The following is a 24,092-nucleotide window of genomic DNA, read 5'->3' on the forward strand; positions in this document are numbered from 1 at the left end:
TTCTGTCTGTCAAATACATAAATAAAATCTTTAAAAAAAATAAATTTAGTTATTGGAAACTTATTAATTTTAGTTATTTGAAATCACTACTGATTTTTTAAAAATTTTAGTTAGTAGAATTTTTATAATTTTTATAAATTTCTTTATTTTTTTTACCTCTAATTTTACAGCATCTTGTGTGGATTCTGGGATTAAAGCCTAGTAGTGGTGGTGCCTTGAAACCTGGGAGAGCTGTAGAAGGACCCAGTACAGTAAGCTCTAGTTAGTTTTACTCAATTTGTGCTTCCTGAAATGTTCGTATGTTACATTTAATTGTATTCTTCTCTTAGGTTCTAACAACAGCAGTGATGACAGATTTACCAGTGATTTCCAATATACTTTCAAGATTGTTTGAAAGCTCACAGTAAGAATCAGTTTTTAAAATTGATAGAAATATTATTAGTGTATATTTTAGATCAGAATGTTTTATTTCTTCATTTTCATTATAGGTATCTTGATGACGTATCATTGCATCATTTAATAAATGCACTTTGCTCCTTATCCCTAGAAGCAATGGATATGGCCTATGGAAATAATAAGGTGTGATATTCTATCTTTCTGTTTTAAATATGGTACATTATTGAGTTAAATAAGGAGTACACTCATTATGACCTTAGTATTTTAGTAATGGGACTAATGCTTACCTTGCAGGCTCTCTCAATTCTCTTGAGTTTTTACCATTTATGGTGGTTATTTGTTGAAGGGGGAGTGAAGAGGACTATCCGGTTTGTGATTTGTCTAATATGTATTAATTTAAACTATGTCTGTTTCTCTTGGGTACTGAGTATTTTAAGAAATATTTTGATAAAGAATAAAGGCGGTACCACATTTATAAATGCGTTCCATAAAATGTCATAATACTATTTGTAATTATAATTTATGATTGGGGCAATACAAGATTTAAATCAAGCAATATATATATGTCTCAGTTTCTCTTGCCTTCGTTGGGATGGAAAATAAGGAGCTAATCATTTCTTTCTAAAGGTAATGATTCTCCCTACCTTGAAAATTAATTTTTTGCTTTGCTCATTAACTGAATGAATAGACCAATTCTTTTGAATATTGACATTCAAGAACATTTCTTTCTGTACTCAAAATATAATTTTCTATTATACTTAGAAAGCACAGGAATATATGGATTTATTTATATTTTAGAAATTACTTAAAATAAAATGCTTTCTGTGTTTTAAAATAGGTATAGTGTGACCATTTACAAATAAATGAAGATACCCAGAACATAATTAAAAAGCAGAGAATGCAGCTTTATAACTTGTTTAACATAACCTGTAAGATCCAAAATTATATTGTCTGCCTAGACCTAAATTATAATTCTTCATACTGTGGCTTTTCATCTGTAAGACTGATGTAAAGATTAACTAGTAAGGTTTCATTAGGGAGAAGTTTTGTATACTATAGCACATAGCTAGAGAATTACATAAGCATGTAGGTGTTTGAAAATAGTCATTATAGTTGACTCCAAATTAAGGTAAGAGCAATACAAAATATAGCGAAGTAATCAATTTCTTGATATCTTTAATAATCCTGCATCTTTAAGATTAACTCTTAACACACAAATATATTTTTAATAGAGTACCTTAAGGAAATCTGAGCAAGTTTCTGTGGTAATGTCTTGAGAATTTACATATTCACTCAGTAACCACAGTATGTTTACTCTATGTACATGGTACTCTGCTAGGAAATACAAGATTTTTACTTTCAAATAGCATGTAAACTACTTGGCTCATGGTTAAGTGGTAGTTGAAGTGGTATAGAGTTAAAGTTATTATAGCTCTTATGTGGTGTGAGACTTATTTTCTCAATCCTTAGTGTCCTGTTATGGAAGATGTTTTTACTGCATATTTTGACTAAAAGAACTAAGATTAATCAAGATGAATGAATTTGTCATTGGAGTTGGGTATTGAAGGAATGGCACAGGTTAGAGAAGGACAGTTTTGTTGAAATCAAAAGAGAAAAATGTTACAAGAAATCAAGAAGAATGAGAATTGAGAAGAAATAAGAAATTTGATTATTATTAGTTTATAGTTAACCTGGAAAAATATAATTTAAAGAGAGTGGTAGGAGCAGATGTGATATTTCAGGGAGGCTTAGAAGGAATAGTTGTTGAAAACATGGATGCACTGGAATGGGTATTATATTCCTGAGTATGTGTTCTTATTTCTCTATTATATGATTTGATTTTGTAAAGTGAAGTGGTAAATGAGGAACAGAAATAAAAGTTTATAAAAATAATTCAAGTATAAAAAATTTTAAATGGAAGCATGAAATAGTATATTATTCACTGGTGCTTTCTTTAAAAGTTACTGTAAAATATGCAGATGTTGAAATAAGAAACTTGTATAATTTTTTTCATTGTTAAAAATACTTTATCAATGTTAGCTCTTCTAAATTAAATATTCTAGGGATTAAAGATTTATATATCAATGTCCTTTATCTTGGCTTTAAAGTGACCAGTCATTTCATTTTTGGTCCTCATTTCAGGAATTTGTGCCAATGTGTTGAGGAAGTAGCTTATGGTAAAATTTTCAAATGGGTTGATGATACTTGTGCAGATGTATTACCAAACTCAGTATAACAATGACAAAAATAAAAAAGCAGCTGTTGTTCATTTACTGTATGTCAGGCACTTACTTATTTAATCATTTAAAACAATTCAGTGAGGTTTGGTGGTAGTATCCTCTTTTTCACAGATGAAATATGAAAATAGAGAGCTTAACTAATTTATCTGGGATCACCTATTTGGTAAATGTTAGAGCTTGGATTTGAACCCACATTTGTATCATTCTAGAGCTTTATTCTTAACCACTAGTGGCTTTAACTTTTGTGTGCTGTAGAGTTTTTTCGATTACGCATCTGCCTTTGGCTCAGGTTATAATCCTGGGGTCCTGGGATCGAGTCCTGCATTAGGCTCCCTGTTCAGCAGGAGAGTCTGTTTCTCCCTCTCCCTCTGCCTCTGGTTGTGTGCTTGCTTTCTCTCTCTCTCTCGCTCACTCAAATAAATAAATAAAATCTTAAAAAAAAAAAAAAAAAAAGTCTGCTGTTGAGTTTTTAAAAAATACAAATACCAGGACTACATCCTAGGCTTCCTGAATAAGAATCTTTGTTATGAGATATGGATGTCTGTACATTCTTTTAAATGACACATTATTCTTGTATCCTGGTCAGAATGAGCAGAAGGAGGAGCAGGAAGTAATACTAGGCAACATTTATGGGGACTTAGTATGTGCCAGATATTTTCTAACATGTGGTTGTTTCTGTATATTATTATCTCCATTTCATACATTAAAAAAATTTAGTGGAAGTAGTAACTTACTGTTACACAGCTGTTAAGTGGTACAGTTGAAATGAAATGCTAGGCAGTTACAGGCAGTTCACAGTTATCATGCTGTTTCTACAATGATAAATTTTTCTACCACACAGATTTTTAAGGTGTGTACAACATTAGCACATGCAGGAGGGATCAGCCTGGCCATATTTGTCTTTCTGGTTGGTGAAATGCTAGCAACCGAGGAGAGGGGTTTGTCTTCTATTTCTGCTATTTTTCTGTTAGTGTCTAAACTGGTATCAGCTATATTCTTGACATCATACTTTTCCCCCTGCTCTCTGTTGTCTTCTTTCTGCTTTTTTCATACTTCCTGACATTCACACATAAAACCTGGACATTTGAAGACTACACTAATAAGAATATATATTAGTCAGCCTGGGCTGCCATAACAAATTATCACAGACTTGGTGGTTTAAACTACAGAACTGTGTTTTACAGTTCTGGAGACTGCAAGTTTGAGATCTAGATGCCAGATTGGTGGTTCTAGTGAGGGCTCTCTTCCTGGCTTGAAAGATAGCTGCCTTCTCACTGTGTCCTCGTGTGGTGGGGGTGGAGTGCTTAAGAGCACGCTAACAAGTTCTCTGGTGTCTCTTTTAAGATACTACTAATCCTGGGTTACCAGAGTTTCACCCTATGACCTCATTTAACTTCAATTACCCCTTATTGGCTTTATCGCCAGATACCATCAACTTGGGGTTTAGGGTTTCAACAAAGGAATTTTAGGGGGACAAAGTTTAGTCTGTGGCAGAATGTATCTTTCCTTCTTGTCAGAAGACTAGCTGTTCTATATGTCTAGAATAAGTTTTGAATTTTTCGGTTTTTCCTCATGAACGCATTTTCTTCCTAACCAATTTTCCAACTGGAAGCTATTCTGGATAATTGAAGGTGGGCAGAAAGGCTTGTCTTATGATAACTGAGATTATGTTATGATTATTATTAACTTTATACTAATTAGATATTAATTATAGTCATGCTTTTCAGAGTATTGTGTTTTATTTACATTTGAGGTACTAAAAACTCTTATAATAGCAAAATGCAATATGTTTTTTCTCTAGGAACCATCTCTTTTTGCTGTTGCCAAATTGTTAGAAACAGGTCTAGTTAACATGCACCGAATTGAAATTCTTTGGAGACCTCTAACTGGGCATCTGCTTGAGGTAACTTCTTTTTCTTAAATACTGTTTACTTCTCGTTAAGAATAAAGGCCTACACATTGAACTAATGATTCTGGATAACCACATGAGAAATCAGCATTACCATTTTTTTTCTTTGTACTTATCCCTGTATAATTTATCAATGACTGAAGTTTTATAATAACTGCTTTGGTGGAAGAATTGCTTTTGGCTGAAAAATGGGTGATACACAATGCAGTCTCTGAAGTCTCCTTCAGCTGTTAGCTTGGGACCTCTTTCTTTTGTTATATAGTCTCATGATCTACCTCAGTTTCAGCTAGTTCTGAAACTTCAAGGCAATTGGGCTGAGAGTTAATAGTAAACATTGTGTCTTTATAGCCTTTCCTGTGATCCTGAGATAGCGCTTCTGCAAAGGGAAAAACTTTTTTGGCATCACTAATTATAGATAGTACCAGGGAATTTTCATCTGAATTTGTATCTTGTTTCCAGGTTGGAATGATTGGTAATAATGAGCTACTTCTCAGTAACAGCTGCTTTGGTCATTATTCGTGTTTATGTGTGGTTTAGGTTTAGGTTACCAGGATTCATTTTGTACTTTTTGAGTAAGCCAGGAAAGGTATTATTCTTAATAAGAAAAACAAATGTCCATGTCCTTTTCTTTATTTTTTTTTCCATTTTGTTGGGATTACTTTTATGAATTATTAGAGGATATATGCCAATTTCTTTATCATGGACCTTCTCACCAATTGGCACAAAAAAATAAGTTTTTAAGATTTTAGCACAGTATTTGATAATGAGGGTAGGCCTAATTAGGAACTTTGGTGTCAGCTTGGTTTTTTGTTTACTCTGATGACACAATTTACTTTTATGACATCCTTTTTTTCCTGTGACTTATTTAGTTTCATCTTTTATCTTCTCTCTATTGCTTCCTTTGCCCCTTATACAGAAGGTAAGCTAACTTACATTTTAGATATAATTTTCCATTCCTGATGAACTTTTGATATGATTTTTAAAATGTGAAAGAACAGGAGTGTCTGGGTGGCTCAGTTGGTTAAATGTCTACCTTCCACTCAGGTCATGATCCCAGCATCCTGGGGTCAAGTCCCGCTTTGGGCTCCCTACTTAGTAGGGAGCTTGCTTCTCTCTCTCTCCGTCTGTGCCTCCCACTGCTTGGGCTCTCTCTTTCTCTCTCAAATAAATAAATAAAATCTTAAGAACAGAAAATGTAATGTTTTAATTTTTCTTTTCTCAAATTGATGTGTGATACATAGCTTAAGTATACAATTTAAATATTTAATTTTCATTCAATGTTTTGTCCTCAGGTCTGCCAGCATCCAAACTCTCGAATGAGAGAATGGGGAGCAGAAGCTTTAACTTCACTTATTAAAGCAGGATTAACATTTAACCATGATCCTCCGCTTTCACAAAACCAGGTAAAAAAAAATTCTTGTCTTTAAAAATAATTCTTAATATAAAATCATCTTCCATATATAATTTTTTATTAATATAGCAGATGGATGATATTCTGAGATTGAGTTTTGTTGCTTAATATTCTATTTTATATGTGGGCCATGGATATCTTACAGAGGTTGATATGTCTGGATTTTTAGGATTATCTTTCTTAAAAAATACAGCACCTTTCTTGCAAGTGACAGGGAATTAAAACTATTAAATTACCTAGAACTGGTCTCCTAGTGTGGAAGTTTCCCTGTTCATGCATTGCTAAAGCTTTATTTTGTTGCCCTACTTTATTAGCCTCCTTGGTTTGGTCCTTAACTGTCTCTAATTTTTTCTCTGATTATCCATACATGAGGAGAAAACAACCACTGGAAGAGACAAGTACCATAAATTGATTTTTATTTTAAAATACTTTTAAAAGTTATTTTATTCTTCCAGAGTTTATTTTTGAATCCTTTGTCCTGACTTCTGTAATCGTTCACCTATATCTTACACAGTTTTTTAAAAGTCTTCCGAAGTTCTGTTGTTTGAAGAATGAGTAGGAATGAGGCATTTAATAGACATTTCCATTGCCTTCATTATCTTACTATATTGTAATTGTGTTACTTACTCAGTATATACGATATGCCAACTGGTGTATTAGCTCCTGGCATAGAATGATAAATGAAACAGAAAAGATGTATGTTCTTACAGAGCTTACATTTTAGATTTCATACTTTTTTCTATTATACTTTAAGGTTTTTGAAAACAAAACCCTGATCCATATCCTTTACGTTCAGCTTAATACTTGGCACATGGTGAGAGCTTTAATGTTTTTTTAGTCAGCGAACCAAATAAGTGAGTCTTTGAAGAGAAAAAAGTTAAAAATGAAGCTAGTGCTTTCAAATACTTTTTGAAAGGACTGGAACAGACTACTTTTTTTTTTTTTTTTTTTTTAACTCCGATGGGTTCCAGTAGTTTTATGCCGTCTTTGTTCATGTCAACCATACTTAATTTTTAGGAGTATTAAGAATTTTAAGTACATGTGATATACATTAACAGAATCAATGAAAGATGATTTTAGAAATTGGGGATTATTTTCCTCTCTCCAAATATAGCTAGATATAAATAGATATATTTCCTTTAGTGAGATTAATTTCATATGGGTCTTTAATTAGTGTCTTTTTTTAAAAAAGTAATTAATTTTTGTTTGGGGTCTTCAGTGAATGTTTTTTAATGCAGGATCACTCTCCACTTAATCCAAAATTTAACATGTTGAAAATTGGTTTTTATTTTCTCTTATTTTAAAAAAACACAGAGGACAAAATAAACCTCTGGTGATTATGGTTAGAGAATCACATTCAGTGTTTGTTTTAGTAGAAAAGTTTCTGCTTACTATTATAGTCTGAGTGGAAGTTAATTTATATTTAAAAAGCAACTGTAAAGCCTTTCTGTCTTTTAGAGCCTCTCTTCCTAATTAGTTTCCTGCCCTCCTTTCAGAGGCTGCAGTTGCTTTTATTGAACCCATTAAAGGAGATGTCCAGTATTAACCATCCAGATATCCGACTCAAGCAATTAGAATGTGTGTTGCAGATTCTTCAGAGTCAGGGAGACAGTCTTGGGCCTGGATGGCCGTTAGTGCTTGGAGTCATGGGAGCAATCAGAAATGATCAAGGGTAAGTGTTTAAAATTAACATCCAAAAAGTAATGAAGAGGGACTTTGCCCTAAAATCTTGAAGTGGTAATTTTTTATGTGTCCTCTTCCTGGCTAAGATCTAGAATCGTTTTTCTTATTTCTACCCCCAGTGACTGTAGTGAATTATCAGGGCTCACCTTTGTTTTGCAAGTATAGAAAAATTGCTGTTTACTTGACATTTGACATTTATACAGAAATACAAGGTTTATAGGGTAAATGCACCAAGTTAACAAATTTTGTAACACATCGGAAGATTGGGTCTTATATTATTAAAATAAGCACTGGTAAGATGTGAATTAACACTTAGGACTTAATCCAAGAAATTACTTTTAAGGGACTTTTAAAAATTTATTGTTCATCGCTTCTCGGCCTTTTGGCTGAGATCAAGTGTAAAAATTTATTGTTCATTTATTTTGTGCCAGTGTATTTTTTTTTTTTAAGATTTTATTTATTTATTTGACAGAGATTACAAGTAGGCAGAGAGGCAGGCAGAGAGAGAGGAAGGGAAGCAGGCTCCCTGCTGAGCAGAGAACACAATACGGGGCTCCATCCCAGGACCCTGGGATCATGACCTGAGCTGAAGGCAGAGGCTTTAACCCACTGAGCCACCCAGGAGCCCCTGTGCCAGTGTATTCTAAGCTATTTATCTGTGTAATCTGTGTACTCTGATTACACAGATAAATAGCTTAGCTCTTGCTCTAAAAGTAGAATCTTAGGAAAGAGGAACAAGGTCTGTAAGTAGAATACTAATGAGAATAGTCTGTTATCCTGCAAAAGAATAAGATTCCAGTGGTAGGGGCCTGTGTCCCTGGAGGAGGGCAGAGCCAAAATTATGAGGGACCTTATATGTTTTTATAAACTATTTGGATTTATCTTCAGTACATTGAGGGGCATTTTAGGAGTTTTAAGCAGAGGAACAGTGTGATCTGATGTGCATTTGAGATATATCATTGTGACAGCACCATGGAGGGGCGGGTGGGACACGAGAGAACCTGCAATGTTCTCTAGAAACACAAAGAGTGATGGAGTTAGCTACTTAGCAGATTGATTATGGAAGTGAAGGGTGATATAGAAAATAGAATAAGGAGGGACACCTGGGTGGCTCGGTTGGTTGGTTAAGTGGCTGCCTTCAGCTCAGGTCATGATCCCAGCGATCCTGGGATCGAGTCCCACATTAAGCTCCTTGCTCAGCAGGGAGCCTGCTTCTCCCTCTGCCTCTGTCTGCCTGTGCTCACTCTTTCTCACAAATAAATAAAATCTTTAAAAAAAAAAAGAAAACAAGGGATGACTCCTATTTTGTAACTTAGGCAGCCTAATAAATGGTGGTATTATTAGCTAAGTAGTAAATACTGAAGGAAGAACAAAATGGACTTATTTAGCTTAAGGTAGAACGTTGTAGCAGAGAGAAAGGTCTATTAATGTTTGCATATATTTGTCTCACTCTGCAGCAGAACTCATGCTATCCAGTATGCTGACTAGTTGAGGAGTTTTATATGATTGAGGTGCTTGGGCTTATGAAGGAAAATTATTTTTTCTTACTTATTTGTAGTAATAAATGTTTTTAAAAGGTTTTATTTATTTGAGAGAGAGAGAGAATAAAAGTGGGGAGGGTCAGAAAGAGAAGCAGACTCCCTGCTGAGCAGGGAGCCTGATGTGAGACTAGACCTGAGCCAAAGGCTGTCGTTTAACAAACTGAGCCACACAGGTGCCCTAAATTTTCTTAAATACTACAAAATACTGAGATGATTAAAGTGGAAAGAGATCAGCCATGGCTTAAATCAAGCTTAAGTATTTTTCTTCTCCCAGTCTACAGTGCAGTTATAAAATAGGACATTGTTGTAGGATGAAATTAATTAGTACGTGTAAAACACTTAGGAAGTGCATGACATAAAAAACACTCAATAATAAGTTTTAGCTATTGGGGTGGCTGGGGTGGCTCGGTTCATTGGGCATCCGACTGATTTCCACTTCGGTTACAGTCTCAGGGCTGTGAGATCAAGCCCTGCATCAGGTTGGAGTCTGCTTCTCCTCCTTCCCCTTGCTTGAGTGCTCTCTCTCTCTTTCTCTCTCTCTCTCTAAACACATAAAATCTTTAAGAAAAAATAAGCATTAGCTATTATAATTCATTTCATTATTATATTTCACCACTAGAATTTCTCTCTAAAATCAGTTATTTCTTATTCTCTTCATTTGAAATTCAAAATGTACTCTTTTCTTTTGCAGACTAGATATAGAATTTTAAATAAGCTATAGATATAAAAGAATGAGGAACTAATTTTTATTCAGTGAGAAGATTGTGTGTATTTGCATGTGCTAGGCACCATGCTAGGTATTGTGGATATAGTGGTGAGAAAGGAGCTGTGGCCAGTTTCCTTTTCTCATTAATGTCTAAGTTTTGTTTGGCTAGTTGATACGAAATTCTTTATTTTTATTTGTTAATTTGTTCAAGTGTGTGTTTCTCTTTTACATTTATGTAAATACTGAAATACTGTATGACCTATATTAGGAAGATTTTCTTGTTCAATTTTTAAAATAGAATTTAACTTGGTTAAAATTAGTGTAAGGTGTGTATTTTTACTTACATTTCTTTTAAGTGCACAAGTATAATTTTTTTTCCTTTTTTTTTTTTTCAGAGAATCCTTGATACGAACTGCATTCCAGTGTCTTCAGTTGGTTGTGACGGATTTTCTACCAACAATGCCTTGTACATGCCTGCAGATTGTTGTAGATGTTGCAGGTAGCTTTGGACTTCATAACCAAGAACTTAATATTAGTTTGACTTCAATAGGTTTATTGGTAAGTATAACTGCCTTTCTTGTGATCATGTAATTTAGAAATCACTGTTATGCTATTGAGAGTGAATACTAAGAGAATTGGCTTTTGGCTTTAGAGGGGTTGTTCAAATGACTTTTAAGTAATAAACTTTTATTTTGCATGAAGGGTTAAATGACACAACTTAAGAATTACTTCATTAATAGAATATTTGGAATAATTTTGATATATTGAGCTAAAATTTAGCTTTAAAAGGTTTGTTGTGAATTTAGTAAACGGTAGTATATATGCTTGTGTAAAGATTAACTGATTTTTAATATTGTTTCAGTAGCAATATTTCCATATAACTTATTTAGCAAATAAACCTCCAATAAAAGGCTTTACTATATACGTAGGGCTTTGCTATATACACAGTCCTATAGTTTGTCGCTGCTGCTTTATTAGCTGTTCGAAGGCATATGTTAATGGAAGAGCTTTGACTGTAGAAGCAGATATACTTGTATTTTAATTCTGTGTGCCTCTTGTTTAATTATTGACATCTTGAGCCTCATTTTACTCATCTTTAATGTAGAAAGTAAAATCCAAGCTAGGATATTATTAATATTATATAAGTAAACAAATAGAAAACTGTTCCTAATATAAATGTATTTTTGACTCTTTTTAATGTTTATTATAAGCCAGAAGTTTTAAAAGTCAAACTTACATACCCCTTACAAGTAAGATAAGTTACTATTAAATAGGTAATTATAGGAAAGAAAATAAGCACGTGTATAGAATTGTTCCCAAAGAGTAGTTCAGTGTTGATTAAATTACTGCCAGGTGTCACCTCCTGCATTTTTATGGTCATAGGATTCTCTACATTTTTATCATTGGCATAATTCTCATTAATTCATAACACCACATACTGTGGTTGAGAATGAAGTCATAAATAATTTGGATAAAATAATTATTCTTATGAAATTATAAAATACCACTAAGTGATACTAAGGAATTGTTAATGATTTTTGTGGGGTGTCATAATGGCATCATGGTTAATTTTTTAAACCCTTTATCTAGTGGAACAAAGTAAATATGACAGGATGTTAATACCTGGCTTTCTGTATATCAGTTTATTGATACATTTTCCCCATTTTTCTGTTATTGAAATGTTTCATAATAAAAATATTTGAAAATATTCATGTTAGCCCATGCTTGTTTTCCCAAATTCCCCTGAGATCAGATGGAGACATGTGACAGAGATGTTTTCAGATCTGTTCTACTAGAAAAGAAACTACTGAAGTGGCTTTTTAAAGTTTTATTCTGAAAGGTAAAGCAACCATGGGTTGCATATGTATTTATGTGTTTAAAATAAAATCTGTGAGTGAATGGCGTTTTTCTACTTTGCTTTTTAGTGGAATATTTCAGATTATTTTTTCCAAAGAGGAGAAACTATTGAAAAAGAATTAAATAAAGAAGAGGCAGCACAGCAAAAGCAGGCAGAAGAGAAAGGAGTTGTTTTAAATCGGCCTTTTCATCCTGCACCACCATTTGATTGCTTGTGGTTGTGTCTTTACGCAAAATTGGGTGAACTATGTGTGGACCCTCGTCCTGCTGTGAGGAAGAGTGCAGGACAAACTCTGTTTTCAACAATTGGTGCACATGGAACTTTACTACAGCACTCAACGTGGCACACTGTTATTTGGAAGGTACTATGGATTAGCTTGAGTTACTAGCTTTTGACACAGATTTTTAAATTTTTCAATTGATCTTGCACCTATTAATTTTTGAAGAAGAATTTCCAGGCGTTTGTGCTTTTGACAATACAGAATGTTAGTTTTGTCATACTTTAAGTTGTACCTCACCCAGAATAAATTACATTTATTCTGAGAAATAACAGAGAAATAACAGAGAAAGCCTGTTCTCTCTTTTTCTGTCTTCATCTCTTACTGTCTATCTCTGATTTCTGCCTTTGCCTTTCCCTTTTTGCTTCCTGTTTCCCCAAAACCATGTAATTTAAATGTCACCAATTGAGAATTTTGTAAATAAGAGTATCAACAGTAGTGAAATTTACTTTCAGGATCACCAAACAGAAGTAACCTCTAATTGGTAAATTCTGTATATTTGTTCATTAAATATACAATTTCATTTTTTTTTTCCTCTTGCTTTTCTTTGTTTGTTAATATTTTATTTTTAAGTAATCTCTACATCCAACATGGGGCGCAAACTCACAATCCTGAGATCAGAAGTCACTTGCTATACTGACTGAGCCAGCCCGGCACCCCTTTATTTTTCTTTCTCATCCTCTTTTTAAAAACTTTCTAGGGGATGCCTGGGTGGCTCGGTTGGGCATCCGACTCTTGATTTCGGCTCAGGTTATGATCTCACAGTTGTGAGATTGGGTCCTGTGTTGGGGGCTCTGTACTCAGCATGGAGTTTGCTTGGAATTCTCTCCCTCCCTCCCCCAGCTGTGTGCAGGTATACTTTCTCTCTTAAGATAAATATTTTTTTAAAAACTTTAAAAACTTTTTACAAAGCCAACAACTTATTAGTGAGGATCCCCTCTTTGCTGAAAGCTTTCCATATTTGTTTCATGTATTCTGTTTTAATAAAAATGTATTTATCGGGGTACCTGGGTGGCTCAGAGGGTTAAGCCTCTGCCTTCGGCTCGGGTCATATCTCAGGGGTCTGGGATCCAGCCCTGCATGGGGCTCTCTGCTCAGCAGGGAGCCTGCTTCCCCCTCTCTCTCTGCCTGCCTCTCTGCCTACTTGTGACCTCTGTCATATAAATAAATAAAATCGTCTAAAAAATCTAAAAAAAAATCTATCATTTCACCACTTTTGTGAATTTCTGAGATCAGTAAGTTTGACAATAGGCTGCATAGTAAATCTTAGTTGTATTTAACAATTTGTCTTCAGTTTAATAAAAATATGCCAAAATGTCTTTAAAAATTAATAATTCATATCCACTAATAAAAATAATTAAAATCCTTTCTCCGTCCTGTGTATTCTGTTTCAACTCCATCCACTAGCTCCTCCTCTTCAGATCACAAACATGCTTAAGCCTTCCTTACCTTTTAAAAAAACAAACTGATATTTTCTGATTCCTATTTTCCTTTTAAATAGCCTAATTGTTAATCTTGCTGCCTAGTTGTCAGTGATTTTTTTTTCCTTCCTTACCTCTCCTGCGTTCTCCTGACCCTTTAATATGATTTCCAGATTATTCTACTTCAGAGTCTTTTAAACCTTAAAGTAACAGAATCACCTAGAGGACTCGCTCAAGTGCAGATTGCTGAGCTACCAGCCCCTGCCTCCCAGAATTTCTGATTTTTCTGAGCCTCCCTGACTTGGGGTCTGAGAGTTGCATGTCTGTGAATTGCCTGTGTGATGCTAATGTTGTTGGTTCTGAGACCATATTTTGAGTACCACGGAAATTGTTCTTAGGCTATAGGTAGTCTTCTAATTGCCAAGATTTTCACCTTAATTCAGTTCTTATCCTACTCACTTTTATTTTTTTATAGCATCTAACACTTGATTATTTTCTCCTTGAAATTTCTCTTCCCTTGGATTCTGTTTCACAGAATGCTTCTGCTTGTCTTTCTAATTTTTAAAAAATTTTTCTTCAGGTCCTTCCCCTGAATCTACTCTTCAAGTCCCAAACACTTCCTGCTTGATTTTTTCTTTCTTCTTCTTTTTTAAATTTTATTATTTTTTTAAGGTTTTATTTCTTTATTTGAGAGTCAGAGAGAGTGTGAGAGAGAGAAAGAGCATGAGAAGGGGGAGGGTCAGAGGAAGAGGCAGATTCCCTGCCAAGCAGGGAGCCTGATACAGCACTTGATCCTGGGACTCCAGGATCATCACCTGAGCCAAAGGCAGTCACAAACCAACTGAGCCACCCAGGCACCTTCTTTTTAATGTAGGCTCTGTGCCCAATGTGGGGCTTGAACTCGTGACTCCGAGTTCAAGAGTCACGTGCTCTATGGGCTGAACCAGCCAGAAGTCCCCTTGCTTGATTTTTTTGAAGCACCTTCGTGTAGTCCTGAATCTTCAGTTATAATCTCTTTACAGATGTCTTCCATAATTTATTTTTTGCCTGGACTTCTTAGCTTCATTCCCTTCTTGTATATTACCCCATAGATTATTGATACCCCAAATCAATAAGTCTTAGAAAATATTCTATCCAGTTTTAAAGTTTTTCATATTCCAGGATGCCTGGGTGGTTCAGTGGGTTAAGCATCTGCCTTTGGCTCAGGTCATGATCCCAGGGTCCTGGGATCAAGTCCCACATTGGTCTCCTTGCTCGTTAGGGAGTCTGCTGCTCCCTCTGCCTACTACTCCCTCTACTTGTGTGCTATCTCTCTCTCTCTCTCTCTCTGACAAATAAATAAAATCTTTAAAAAAATTTTTTCATATTCCATGACTTTAAAGATAATACAATATATCTACTCTTAAAATTTTTCTAGTATTCGGGATTGATCTGTCAAATATAATTTCTTGTAACAATTTCTAACCTCTATGACTTAAGCTATGTTATTTTTATGTTCATTTTTATAAATATTCAGGTTCTCTTTCATCTATTGGATCGAGTTCGGGAGTCTTCTACCACTGCAGACAAAGAAAAGATTGAGTCTGGAGGTGGCAATATTCTCATTCATCATTCAAGGGACACAGCAGAGAAGCAGTGGGCAGAGACATGGGTTTTAACATTGGCCGGAGTAGCAAGAATCTTTAATACTAGAAGATATTTACTGCAACCTTTAGGTATATTTATACATTTTCCCCCTGGTTATATAAGTAATTCATGTTAAAGGAAATTTGGAAAATATAAAAGATCTTTAAAAAATTTATGTACAATGCTACTTCCCAAGAATAATCAATCTTAACTGCCAGTCTTTGTGTATGTGTGGTGTGAGCCATACATGTTTTCATTCATCTCATTGAGAAAACATGTAATGTAGCTCATATGGGCTAGGGGATACAGTGATGAGTAAAATACACAGCATCCTTGATATCTTGTGCCTTAGGGAGTAACTGTAATTACATAAATGCAAACTTTCTACAGTGATAATGTTACAAAGGAGTGGTGCTTTGTAAGCTTCTAATACGTAATTGACCTGGCCTCTCTGATCTAGGTAGGCTTCCCTCAGAAAGCAGTATTTTAGCGAGGAGATCTGAGGCGTGAGTAGTATGTTCATCAGGCAATAGTAAGACGAAATGTGAAGAGTTTTACAGGCAGAGAGAATTGTACAGGTCAATAGTATTAAGATTAAAAAACCCAGTGTGGATTGTACCTTCACTTCTGATGGTAATGATGGTGGTGGTAGAGAAAAATGAACAGAACAAAAATTTTTTTTGCTTAATTATGAGCATGTTCTACATAGTCTTGCATTTTTACAAGTTATTTTTTTATATTTAGCTTTTTTGTTCATTTTTTTTTTTAAGATTTTATTTATTTGAGAGAGAGCATGAGAGGAGAGAGGTCAGTGGGGTCAGTGCTCTGCAGGGAGTCTGATGTGGGATTTGATCCTGGGACTCCAGGATCATGACTTGAGCCAAAGGCAGTCACTTAACCAACTTAGCCACCCAGACGCCCTTTGTTCCTGTTTCTGTTAAGGCATAAGTGTATTTATTCTTTTCATCATCATTTTTGTGTAGTGTTCTTCATGCATTTTTCCTTTTTTTCCCCAGAATAATCCATAGTGTCTGATCCATTTTGCCTTCCTAGAGCTTAATATAATACATACGTAAAAATCGTAGTTTTTAGTTTTTATGTAAAATTTACAGAAAATGAAATGTACCCGTCTTAAGTGTACATTTGCTAAGTTTTGACAAAATAAGCATCATTTTTAATACTTCCATGATCATTACTTTATTTTAAAAGCTAAAACCTGATAAAGATCTAGTTTTTTAAAAAATGAAGACACAAGACAGTTTGTGTAGCTTTGATAATGTTTTTATAATTTGAAGATTAGAAAATCTTTTTTATTATCTTAGAATGTTCATATGTTTAACATAACCATGTACAATATATAATTATACCTGGTCTTTTAGAAAGAGGACTTTTTTACAGACATAGAGTTAAATTAGTAAAGGAATTCCAGGGTTTTCCCCCCAATTATATGAAATATTCTGAGATTAAGTCACCATTCTGGTTGGTAAATTATTGTTTCATCTGACTTTTGAACTAGAATGGCAAAAGACAGAAGTTTTGTTTAGCTGTTTTGATAGTTTTTAGATGTAATATGTCAAAACTTTGAACAATTTAACAAGAAAAATCTGTTTTCAATTGTATATAAATTATACCTCAATTTTTAATAAAATAAAGAGTGGAGAGGAAGAGGCATGTAACTGGTGAGGTATTATTTTTTTGCCCTATTTGGGCAGAATAGTACCTTTTGTTTTATGGCAGGACTACTTAGAGCTTTCCTACTAACTGAATGCTTCCTTAGGCGTATGGATTCATCTCCTCCTTAAAAATTTAGTCGTTTATAGCCTTTGGGAAGTGAGTTTAAACCTTATTTAAGTATTTCATAGCCTATGTATGTCATCCTACTTGGAAAATACCTGTTCTTCTGATTTTGGTGTTATTTAAATGCAAGTATGTGGGGCGCCTGGGTGGCTCAGTTGGTTTTAAGTGTCTGCCTTTGGTTCAGGTCATGATCCTGGGGTCCTGATATTGAACCCCTGGCAAGGCACCCTGCTCAGCGGGGAGTCTGCTTCTCCCTCTCCTTTTAACCCTCCCGCCTGCTTATGCTCTTGCTTGCTTGCTCTTTTTCTCTCAAATGAATAAAATAAAAAATCGTTACCAAAAAAAGTGCAAGTATGTGGGTAATAATCCATGGTATTAAAAGCCATTAGGCTAGATTGCTGGAGGAACAAGGTCATTTTTGCTGGGCTTCATAGGAACGAACTATATGTTTCTATAAAAAGCTTCAATATAAATATGCTTAATTGGTCATAGGAGTAGAAAAAGAGATTGGATTGATCAGTGGAAACCAATAACTACCACTCAGCCCATGCTCTGCTGATGGTGGATCAGCAGACTCAGTTTCCCATGAGAGGAAGAAATTTAGACTCATTCTAAAAAGTAGTCTGTTCTTCATGGTACATTTTCTCCTGGTGACTCCTTATAATTGGGAATAAATGTTGAAGAAAATTCAGCAACAAAAAACAAAAAAAGGAAGGAAAACCCTGCAACTGTAAGTTATGTAAATATGAAAAAGTGTAAAGCTAAGATTTTATGAGTATAGCATAGTTTATTTTAAACATTTAGACCTGTAAAAATATATTATTCAGGGGCGCCTGGGTGGCTCAGTGGATTAAGCGACTGCCTTCGGCTCAGGTCATGATCTCAGGGTCCTGGGATCGAGCCCCGCATCGGGCTCTCTGCTCCGCAGGTGAGCCTGCTTCCTCCTCTCTCTCTCTGCCTGCCTCTCTGCCTACTTGTGATCTCTCTCTCTGTCAAATAAATAAATAAAATCTTTAAAATATATATATATATATTATTTAGTAATAATTTGTAACTTTTCCAATATTTTTAAGAATGAGAACATCTTAAGGTTTTAACATTAATAAAGATAGATGGATAGATCAAAGTTGTTATTAAAAAGCTTTTGTTTTTACTCTCTTAAGTTTTTATTCCATTCTTCTTAGGCAGAAATACCAGGAAATATTGTAAACATGTGTATGTACATTTGTAGAGTTCTGTATTGAAGACTGAAACATTGATGATATCTTCATTATCCTCTTTGTGGTGCTCTTTGTTCCTATATTTAAAAAAAATTTTTTTTACTGGATTTTTCGATTTCATTGATTTTAATTCACATTGTTTGTAGCTTAATACCTAAGCATATTTTCCTAGTGTATGGGAATTAGAGTAGGAGAATAAAACAAACATTTTTTTTTTAATTTTTTTTTATTTATTTGACAGAGAGAAATCACAACTAGGCAGAGAGGCAGGCAGAGAGAGAGGAGGAAGCAGGCTCCCCGCGGAGCAGAGAGCCCGATGCGGGGCTCGATCCCAGGACCCTGAGATCATGACCTGAGCTGAAGGCAGAGGCCTTAACCCACTGAGCCACCCAGGCGCCCCTAAAACAAACATTCTATAGTGTGCAGTAGTAAGAGAAATCTTGACTAGTAAGAGAAATCTTGACTGCTTTGATAGATTATGTTTTTCTCTTCCTAATACAGGAGATTTTTCAAGAGCATGGGATGTTCTTCTTGACCATATACAGTCAGCAGCACTCAGCAAAAACAATGAAGTGTCTCTGGCTGCACTGAAAAGCTTCCAGGAAATTTTACAGATTGTGTCCCCTGTCAGAGACTCAGATAAGCCTGAGACCCCACCTGCTGTTAATGTACCTGTGCCTGTCCTTCTAGGGTCCATATCAGGCCCTGGCCTGAGCAGACCATTTGTAAGAACAGATTCCGTTGGAGACAGACTGGGAAGATACAATAGCTCTGAGCCACCAGTAGTTACTGATGAGCTTGAAGATTTGAATCTCTGGTGGGCTGCATGGAATACCTGGTATAGAATTGGATCGGAAAGCACTAAGCCTCCTGTTACTTTTGACAAACTGACTTTCATTCCCAGCCAGCCTTTCCTTACAGCTTTAATTCAGATATTTCCTGCTCTCTACCAACACATAAAAACTGGTTTCAACATGGATGACTTGCAAAAGCTGGGAGTCATATTGCACAGTGCTGTGTCAGTGCCAATAAGTTCGGATGCATCCCCTTTCATTCTTCCATCTTACACGGAAGCTGTTTTGACAAGTTTACAGGAAGCTGTGCTTACAGCTTTAGATGTTCTCCAAAAGGTAATAGAATTTTAGTGGCTGTCTAAACAATAATGCATGTGGTTTGCTGGCAGTTTTTTAGTTTGCTATGTGTTTTTTTGAGATGAAATCTGGATCACCAAGACTGTTGTATATGTATACGTTGTGTAAATTCAGGATTGTAAACATCCAGTTATTTTAAAAACATTGGGTTTTCTGATGTATCTGAAAAGGTGATTCAAGTTTGTTTTGAGAGTCTTTCAGAAACTGTATATATCCTCTTGTTTCCTTTCACCAACATTTTTGGTTTGATCATGCAGTTCTTCATAAGAGGATATACTTTTCTGAATAACAACGTTAGTAAATACTTACATAATTAGATAATTAGTAAGGTATGGGATCATATATATATTTTTTTCATTTAGCTCTAGAATTGTTGGAAGCCTATATTTTAAAAAAGTAAGTAAGAATAAATTTATAAATTTTCCTTTAAATACTTTTAAATTCCTTTAAATTCTTTAAACTATCAAGATAATTGTGCAATTTACAATAACGAAAATGCTAAACAGAAAAATGTCAACTGAGGAGCCAGTAATTCCAACAAAGTTGCTATGACATTCTAACAAAACTAGAATGGAACTAGATTCTGATTACACATGGTTAATCAGATTCGTGTACTGTAAATCATGTTTTCTAATGAACTGATTGCATTATATCCAGCTGGAATGATGAAAACTTTCACAGTAAAAGTAGCAGTTTCTGTGATAGCATAATACCTTTTCACTGGCTCTGGAGGAAGTCCAGCTGAGCAGTAATTCCTTGATCTCTTTAACCCTAGTTACACTGTGTAAAAAATTGTGTAGAAACTTACAATTTAAGAGAATCTGACATTTAAAAAACTTTATTTTAGGGATATGGGCTTTCAACAATTGAAATCAGAATAGCTATTTTATTTTCAGTGGAGAAATAAAAGTAGCCTGTCAGGACCTACTTTGTCCCCCTTGATTGACCATGCATATAGGTTGCTTATGGAGTGGCCTGGAGGAAACTGAAAAGTTACTCTGTCATAAAGCAGAGCAAAGCACAGGCTTTATAGGATGTCTGTAATCTAGAACTCTCATTCAGATATTTGACATAGGTCTTTATAAACAAAGAAGAAACAAGCCTCCAAAATTCTTTTCAAGAAAAAAAGTACACAATTTTATTTTTAAAAACTTTGCTTTAGCAATGACAGAACAAACAGAATCATTTATTCCAATTACTAGGAATTTGTTCTGAGCTTTTACTGGCTTTGAAAACAACATATACATACCTTCAGTCTGAAACTTAGGAAGCTTTGCTGCTGTTCATTTATATCAGTTGATACCGTTTTGTGTTACTAGTTTTCACTCTAACATTTATTACTTCTGTGATTATCTAAATGATACTTCATAGTACTTGAATATGAGTCAACCATATGGTGTCTTTAATATTTCCTAATAGAAAAAATTAACATACTTCATTATCAGTAAAAGTGTTTCTGTATTTTCTCCCATAGGTGTCAGAAAACTTTTTCACAGCAAAATTTACTTACCTTGGGACTTAAATTAATAAGCTATCCAACAAAACATTTTATTGATTAAAGATCATTTCCTTCATAAAACCTCATTTTTTATTTCATGTTTACCCTTATATAGTTTAGGGCTTCAGAGTCATGGTTTTCTCTTGGTTTTTAAATCACTAGTTCCCACCAAATTGACCTAGTTATGTATGCTGATTTATTTACTTGTTTATTTATTTTTTGGGCCAAGATATTTTGGCATGTGTGGGACATGAGAATTTGATTATTTGTTTTACCTAAGTTCTGAGATCAGGTGACTGCATCTGTCTTATTTATTGCTGAACTTCTTAAAGTTAGATGGCTGTGTACTGTATCTGCCTCTGTCATCAAAGCTGCCAGAGTAGTACTCCAGGAAACACCATCACATTATGTGTGGATGGTGCTCTTGGAGTTGTGCAATGAAGCCCTGCCTGCTATTCAATGGGTCAAGTTTTGGGATTTCTTTAATTATCAGCTTCTTAATCTAGAAAATACGAAAATCACGGATCTAAAACTTTCTTTTTATCAAATGGGATTTGCTTAAGGGATTTGCTAAATGCCTGGCACCGTTAAACTAAATGTTAGCTGTTACTGTCTTCAAGTTCCCTGTCAAGGGTCTTAGTATATGAGGGGAGAGGGCAAAGAAGTCTTAATATATACAGGTACTGAAGGAATTACTGTTGAAGGACTTAATAAGAGAAACCTTGTCAGGTTTCTCTGAACCATGTCAGAGGTTGGATACCATTTTCTATTCTTGTTTCCACATATGTTTTCAAACTGGAATAATAGGAAATGTCCAGATCGCTGACTGATTCTTAACTTTTGGACTAAAACCTGTTATCAGATTCATACTATAGTTTTTTCTGATACACAAATTTAAGAATACTGAAGAAAAACCAATAATAACTTTAATAACTTTTTCTTAGATGGGATTTGTTTTTTTAAAAAAGTCAGTTCCATATTATGCATCTTAAGATCTCAGAATTGCTTATTAAGTTAAGTATAGCACTATAGTATGTTTTTCTTTCACAGTCTTCATTTGGTGCTAAGATATTTCCAGAGAAATTGTAATACTTAGTTTTCTAAGGTAACCACACAGGCTCTTCTCTCTTTTTTAGTCATTGAAAATTAAGTATCTACTTGGTATAATTGTTTCTTTTCCTAATTACTGCTTGTTTACTCGTAAGAGTTAAGACTCAGCAAGAGGTTAATAAAGAAGAAAGTGAAACTTAATAGAAGCAGTGAGTAGAGTGAATTTTTTTAGGTATTCAAGTTCTCCATTTACTGTTACTGAGAAAAATAACCAGATATTGACAGATAGTATTAGATATCTTTATTCTACTTTTTTACATTGTAATTACAAGATGATCTAACTTAGTCATGGCAGCACTTTGCTTATCTACTTTATATTTCAAGACTTTTATTTAGAACTAAATGGTAACATAGTAACTAAATGGTTACATCTTCTCTCAGGGAAAATAAAGTTAATATATTATCTGACAGGTTAAAAAAGCCATGGATTGCAGAAAAACATAAATGTCTACATCGTTTTAAAGAAATTCCTTAAAAATTTGAAATGCTGGGGCGCCTGGGTGGCTCAGTGGGTTAAAGCCGCTGCCTTCGGCTCAGGTCATGATCTCAGGGTCCTGGGATCGAGTCCCACATCGGGCTCTCTGCTCGGCAGGGAGCCTGCTTCCCTCTCTCTCTCTCTCTCTCTCTGCCTGCCTCTCTGCTTACTTGTGATCTCTCTCTCTCGCTGTCAAATAAATAAATAAATAAAAATCTTTAAAAATAAATAAATAAATAAATAAATAAATAAATTTAAAATGCTTTGAAAAAAATTGAAATGCTTTGAATTTTGATTTAGTACTTTGAGGGTACCTAAAGTGTAGAATGACCATGCTTTTTGTTTTATAAAGCACAAATGTATTTTAGACTTTATGTAAATAGTATCATTAAATATTTTCCCTCAGAGAAAGAGAAACACTAAAATATGTGAAAGGGTGAGAGGAGAAAACACATTTGTAGCTAGAAAAAAATGAAAGTGTAAGGAATATTTTAGGTGCTTTCAGCATATCTGAAGTAATTAAAATCTGCAGTATCAGGATACACATTTTACTCTTTGTTTTATCAAATTGCTTATAGCAATAGATTTAATTTCTGTTAATTTTTAAAAATATTCTTGTTTTAAACCAAGTCTGTATATTCAGAACATTAGACATTAAATGTACACTTTCCTGTTGAAAATTAACATATACATTTCTTTTATTTATTTTTTTAAATAATTTTTAAAAAAATTTTATTTATTTATTTGACAGAGAGAGATCACAGGTGGGCAGAGGCAAGCAGAGAGAGAGAGAGGAGGAAGAGGTTCCCTGCTGAGCAGAGAGCCCAATGCGGGGCTCGATCCCGGGACCCTGGGATCATGACCTGAGCTGAAGGCAGAGGCTTTAATCCACTGAGCCACCCAAGCGCCCCTACATTTCTTTTAGAAACAGATTTTCATGCATGACTTATTTTCCCAACTATAGTACACATGATTATTTGTTAAAGTCAGAAGACTAAGCATGTGCAGAAATCAGCTGTCATTTCAATGAACTGATACTATCACTTAAATAGAAGTCAGTATCAGTCAATATCATTTTGGTCAGTGAAGTATTCTTGATGGTCTGCTGGCCATATTGCTGAATAAGTGATCCAATTGTGGAAACTCAGGACTGCCTGGGATTCCTCTTCAAGTACTTGCCCTTTTTCCAGTCTGTTAAGTAATAATTCACACTTTCTATTAAAAAGCATTTTTTAAGTGATTAACATATTTAGCTTTTACTGTATTCAATAATAGTTTAAAATAACTTCTAATAGCTATGTCTTTCAGGGCTTATAAAAGATTATAGAAAACTTACATAAAATAGGACAGTTTTTAAGATTATTTGGTTAAATGTATATACAGTGAAGAACCTAACTGGAGTTCAGGTTATGGATTCTACTGTTCATATTTTTGCTTTTATAGGCCATCTGTGTGGGGCCAGAAAACATGCAAATAATGTATCCAGCTATATTTGACCAGTTACTGGCATTTGTGGAATTTTCCTGTAAACCTCCGCAGTATGGACAGCTGGAAACAAAGCACATTGCAAATGCAAAATATAATCAGGTAATTTGCTTTAAATTGTATTTTCTCTGTAAGAGTTCATGGCTTATATACAGTTCTACTTAAGAAGGACTTTGAGTATTTCAGAAATTTTTCATTCACAAATAAACTTTCATGTGTCTGTTAATAGCTTAAGCTGAAAAGAAACACTATTTGGAAAACCTTTTCTGTGTTCTTTTTTTTCTTGTT

The 24,092-nt window shown here is 34.5% G+C and overlaps 1 protein-coding gene across 5 annotated transcripts in view; it reads left to right on the plus strand.

The window, feature by feature from the left end:
- Window positions 1-24,092, plus strand: part of MON2 (MON2 homolog, regulator of endosome-to-Golgi trafficking) — a 108,907-nt gene that overhangs the window by 60,387 nt on the left and 24,428 nt on the right. For 3 of the 5 annotated variants that reach the window (XM_046011517.1, XM_046011519.1, XM_046011522.1), the window contains exons 17-28: window positions 171-251; window positions 330-403; window positions 489-579; window positions 4,438-4,539; window positions 5,462-5,464; window positions 5,838-5,948; window positions 7,453-7,628; window positions 10,282-10,444; window positions 11,812-12,105; window positions 14,959-15,157; window positions 18,587-19,215; window positions 23,763-23,906. In XM_046011517.1, coding sequence (XP_045867473.1) covers window positions 171-251; window positions 330-403; window positions 489-579; window positions 4,438-4,539; window positions 5,462-5,464; window positions 5,838-5,948; window positions 7,453-7,628; window positions 10,282-10,444; window positions 11,812-12,105; window positions 14,959-15,157; window positions 18,587-19,215; window positions 23,763-23,906 — 2,067 coding nt within the window. The remainder of the gene's footprint in view (window positions 1-170; window positions 252-329; window positions 404-488; window positions 580-4,437; window positions 4,540-5,461; window positions 5,465-5,837; window positions 5,949-7,452; window positions 7,629-10,281; window positions 10,445-11,811; window positions 12,106-14,958; window positions 15,158-18,586; window positions 19,216-23,762; window positions 23,907-24,092) is intronic. The other 2 variants (XM_046011518.1, XM_046011520.1) reach the window with 1 other exon arrangement.

This window comes from Meles meles, chromosome 7, assembly GCF_922984935.1.
Source record: "Meles meles chromosome 7, mMelMel3.1 paternal haplotype, whole genome shotgun sequence".
NCBI lineage: Eukaryota > Metazoa > Chordata > Mammalia > Carnivora > Mustelidae > Meles > Meles meles.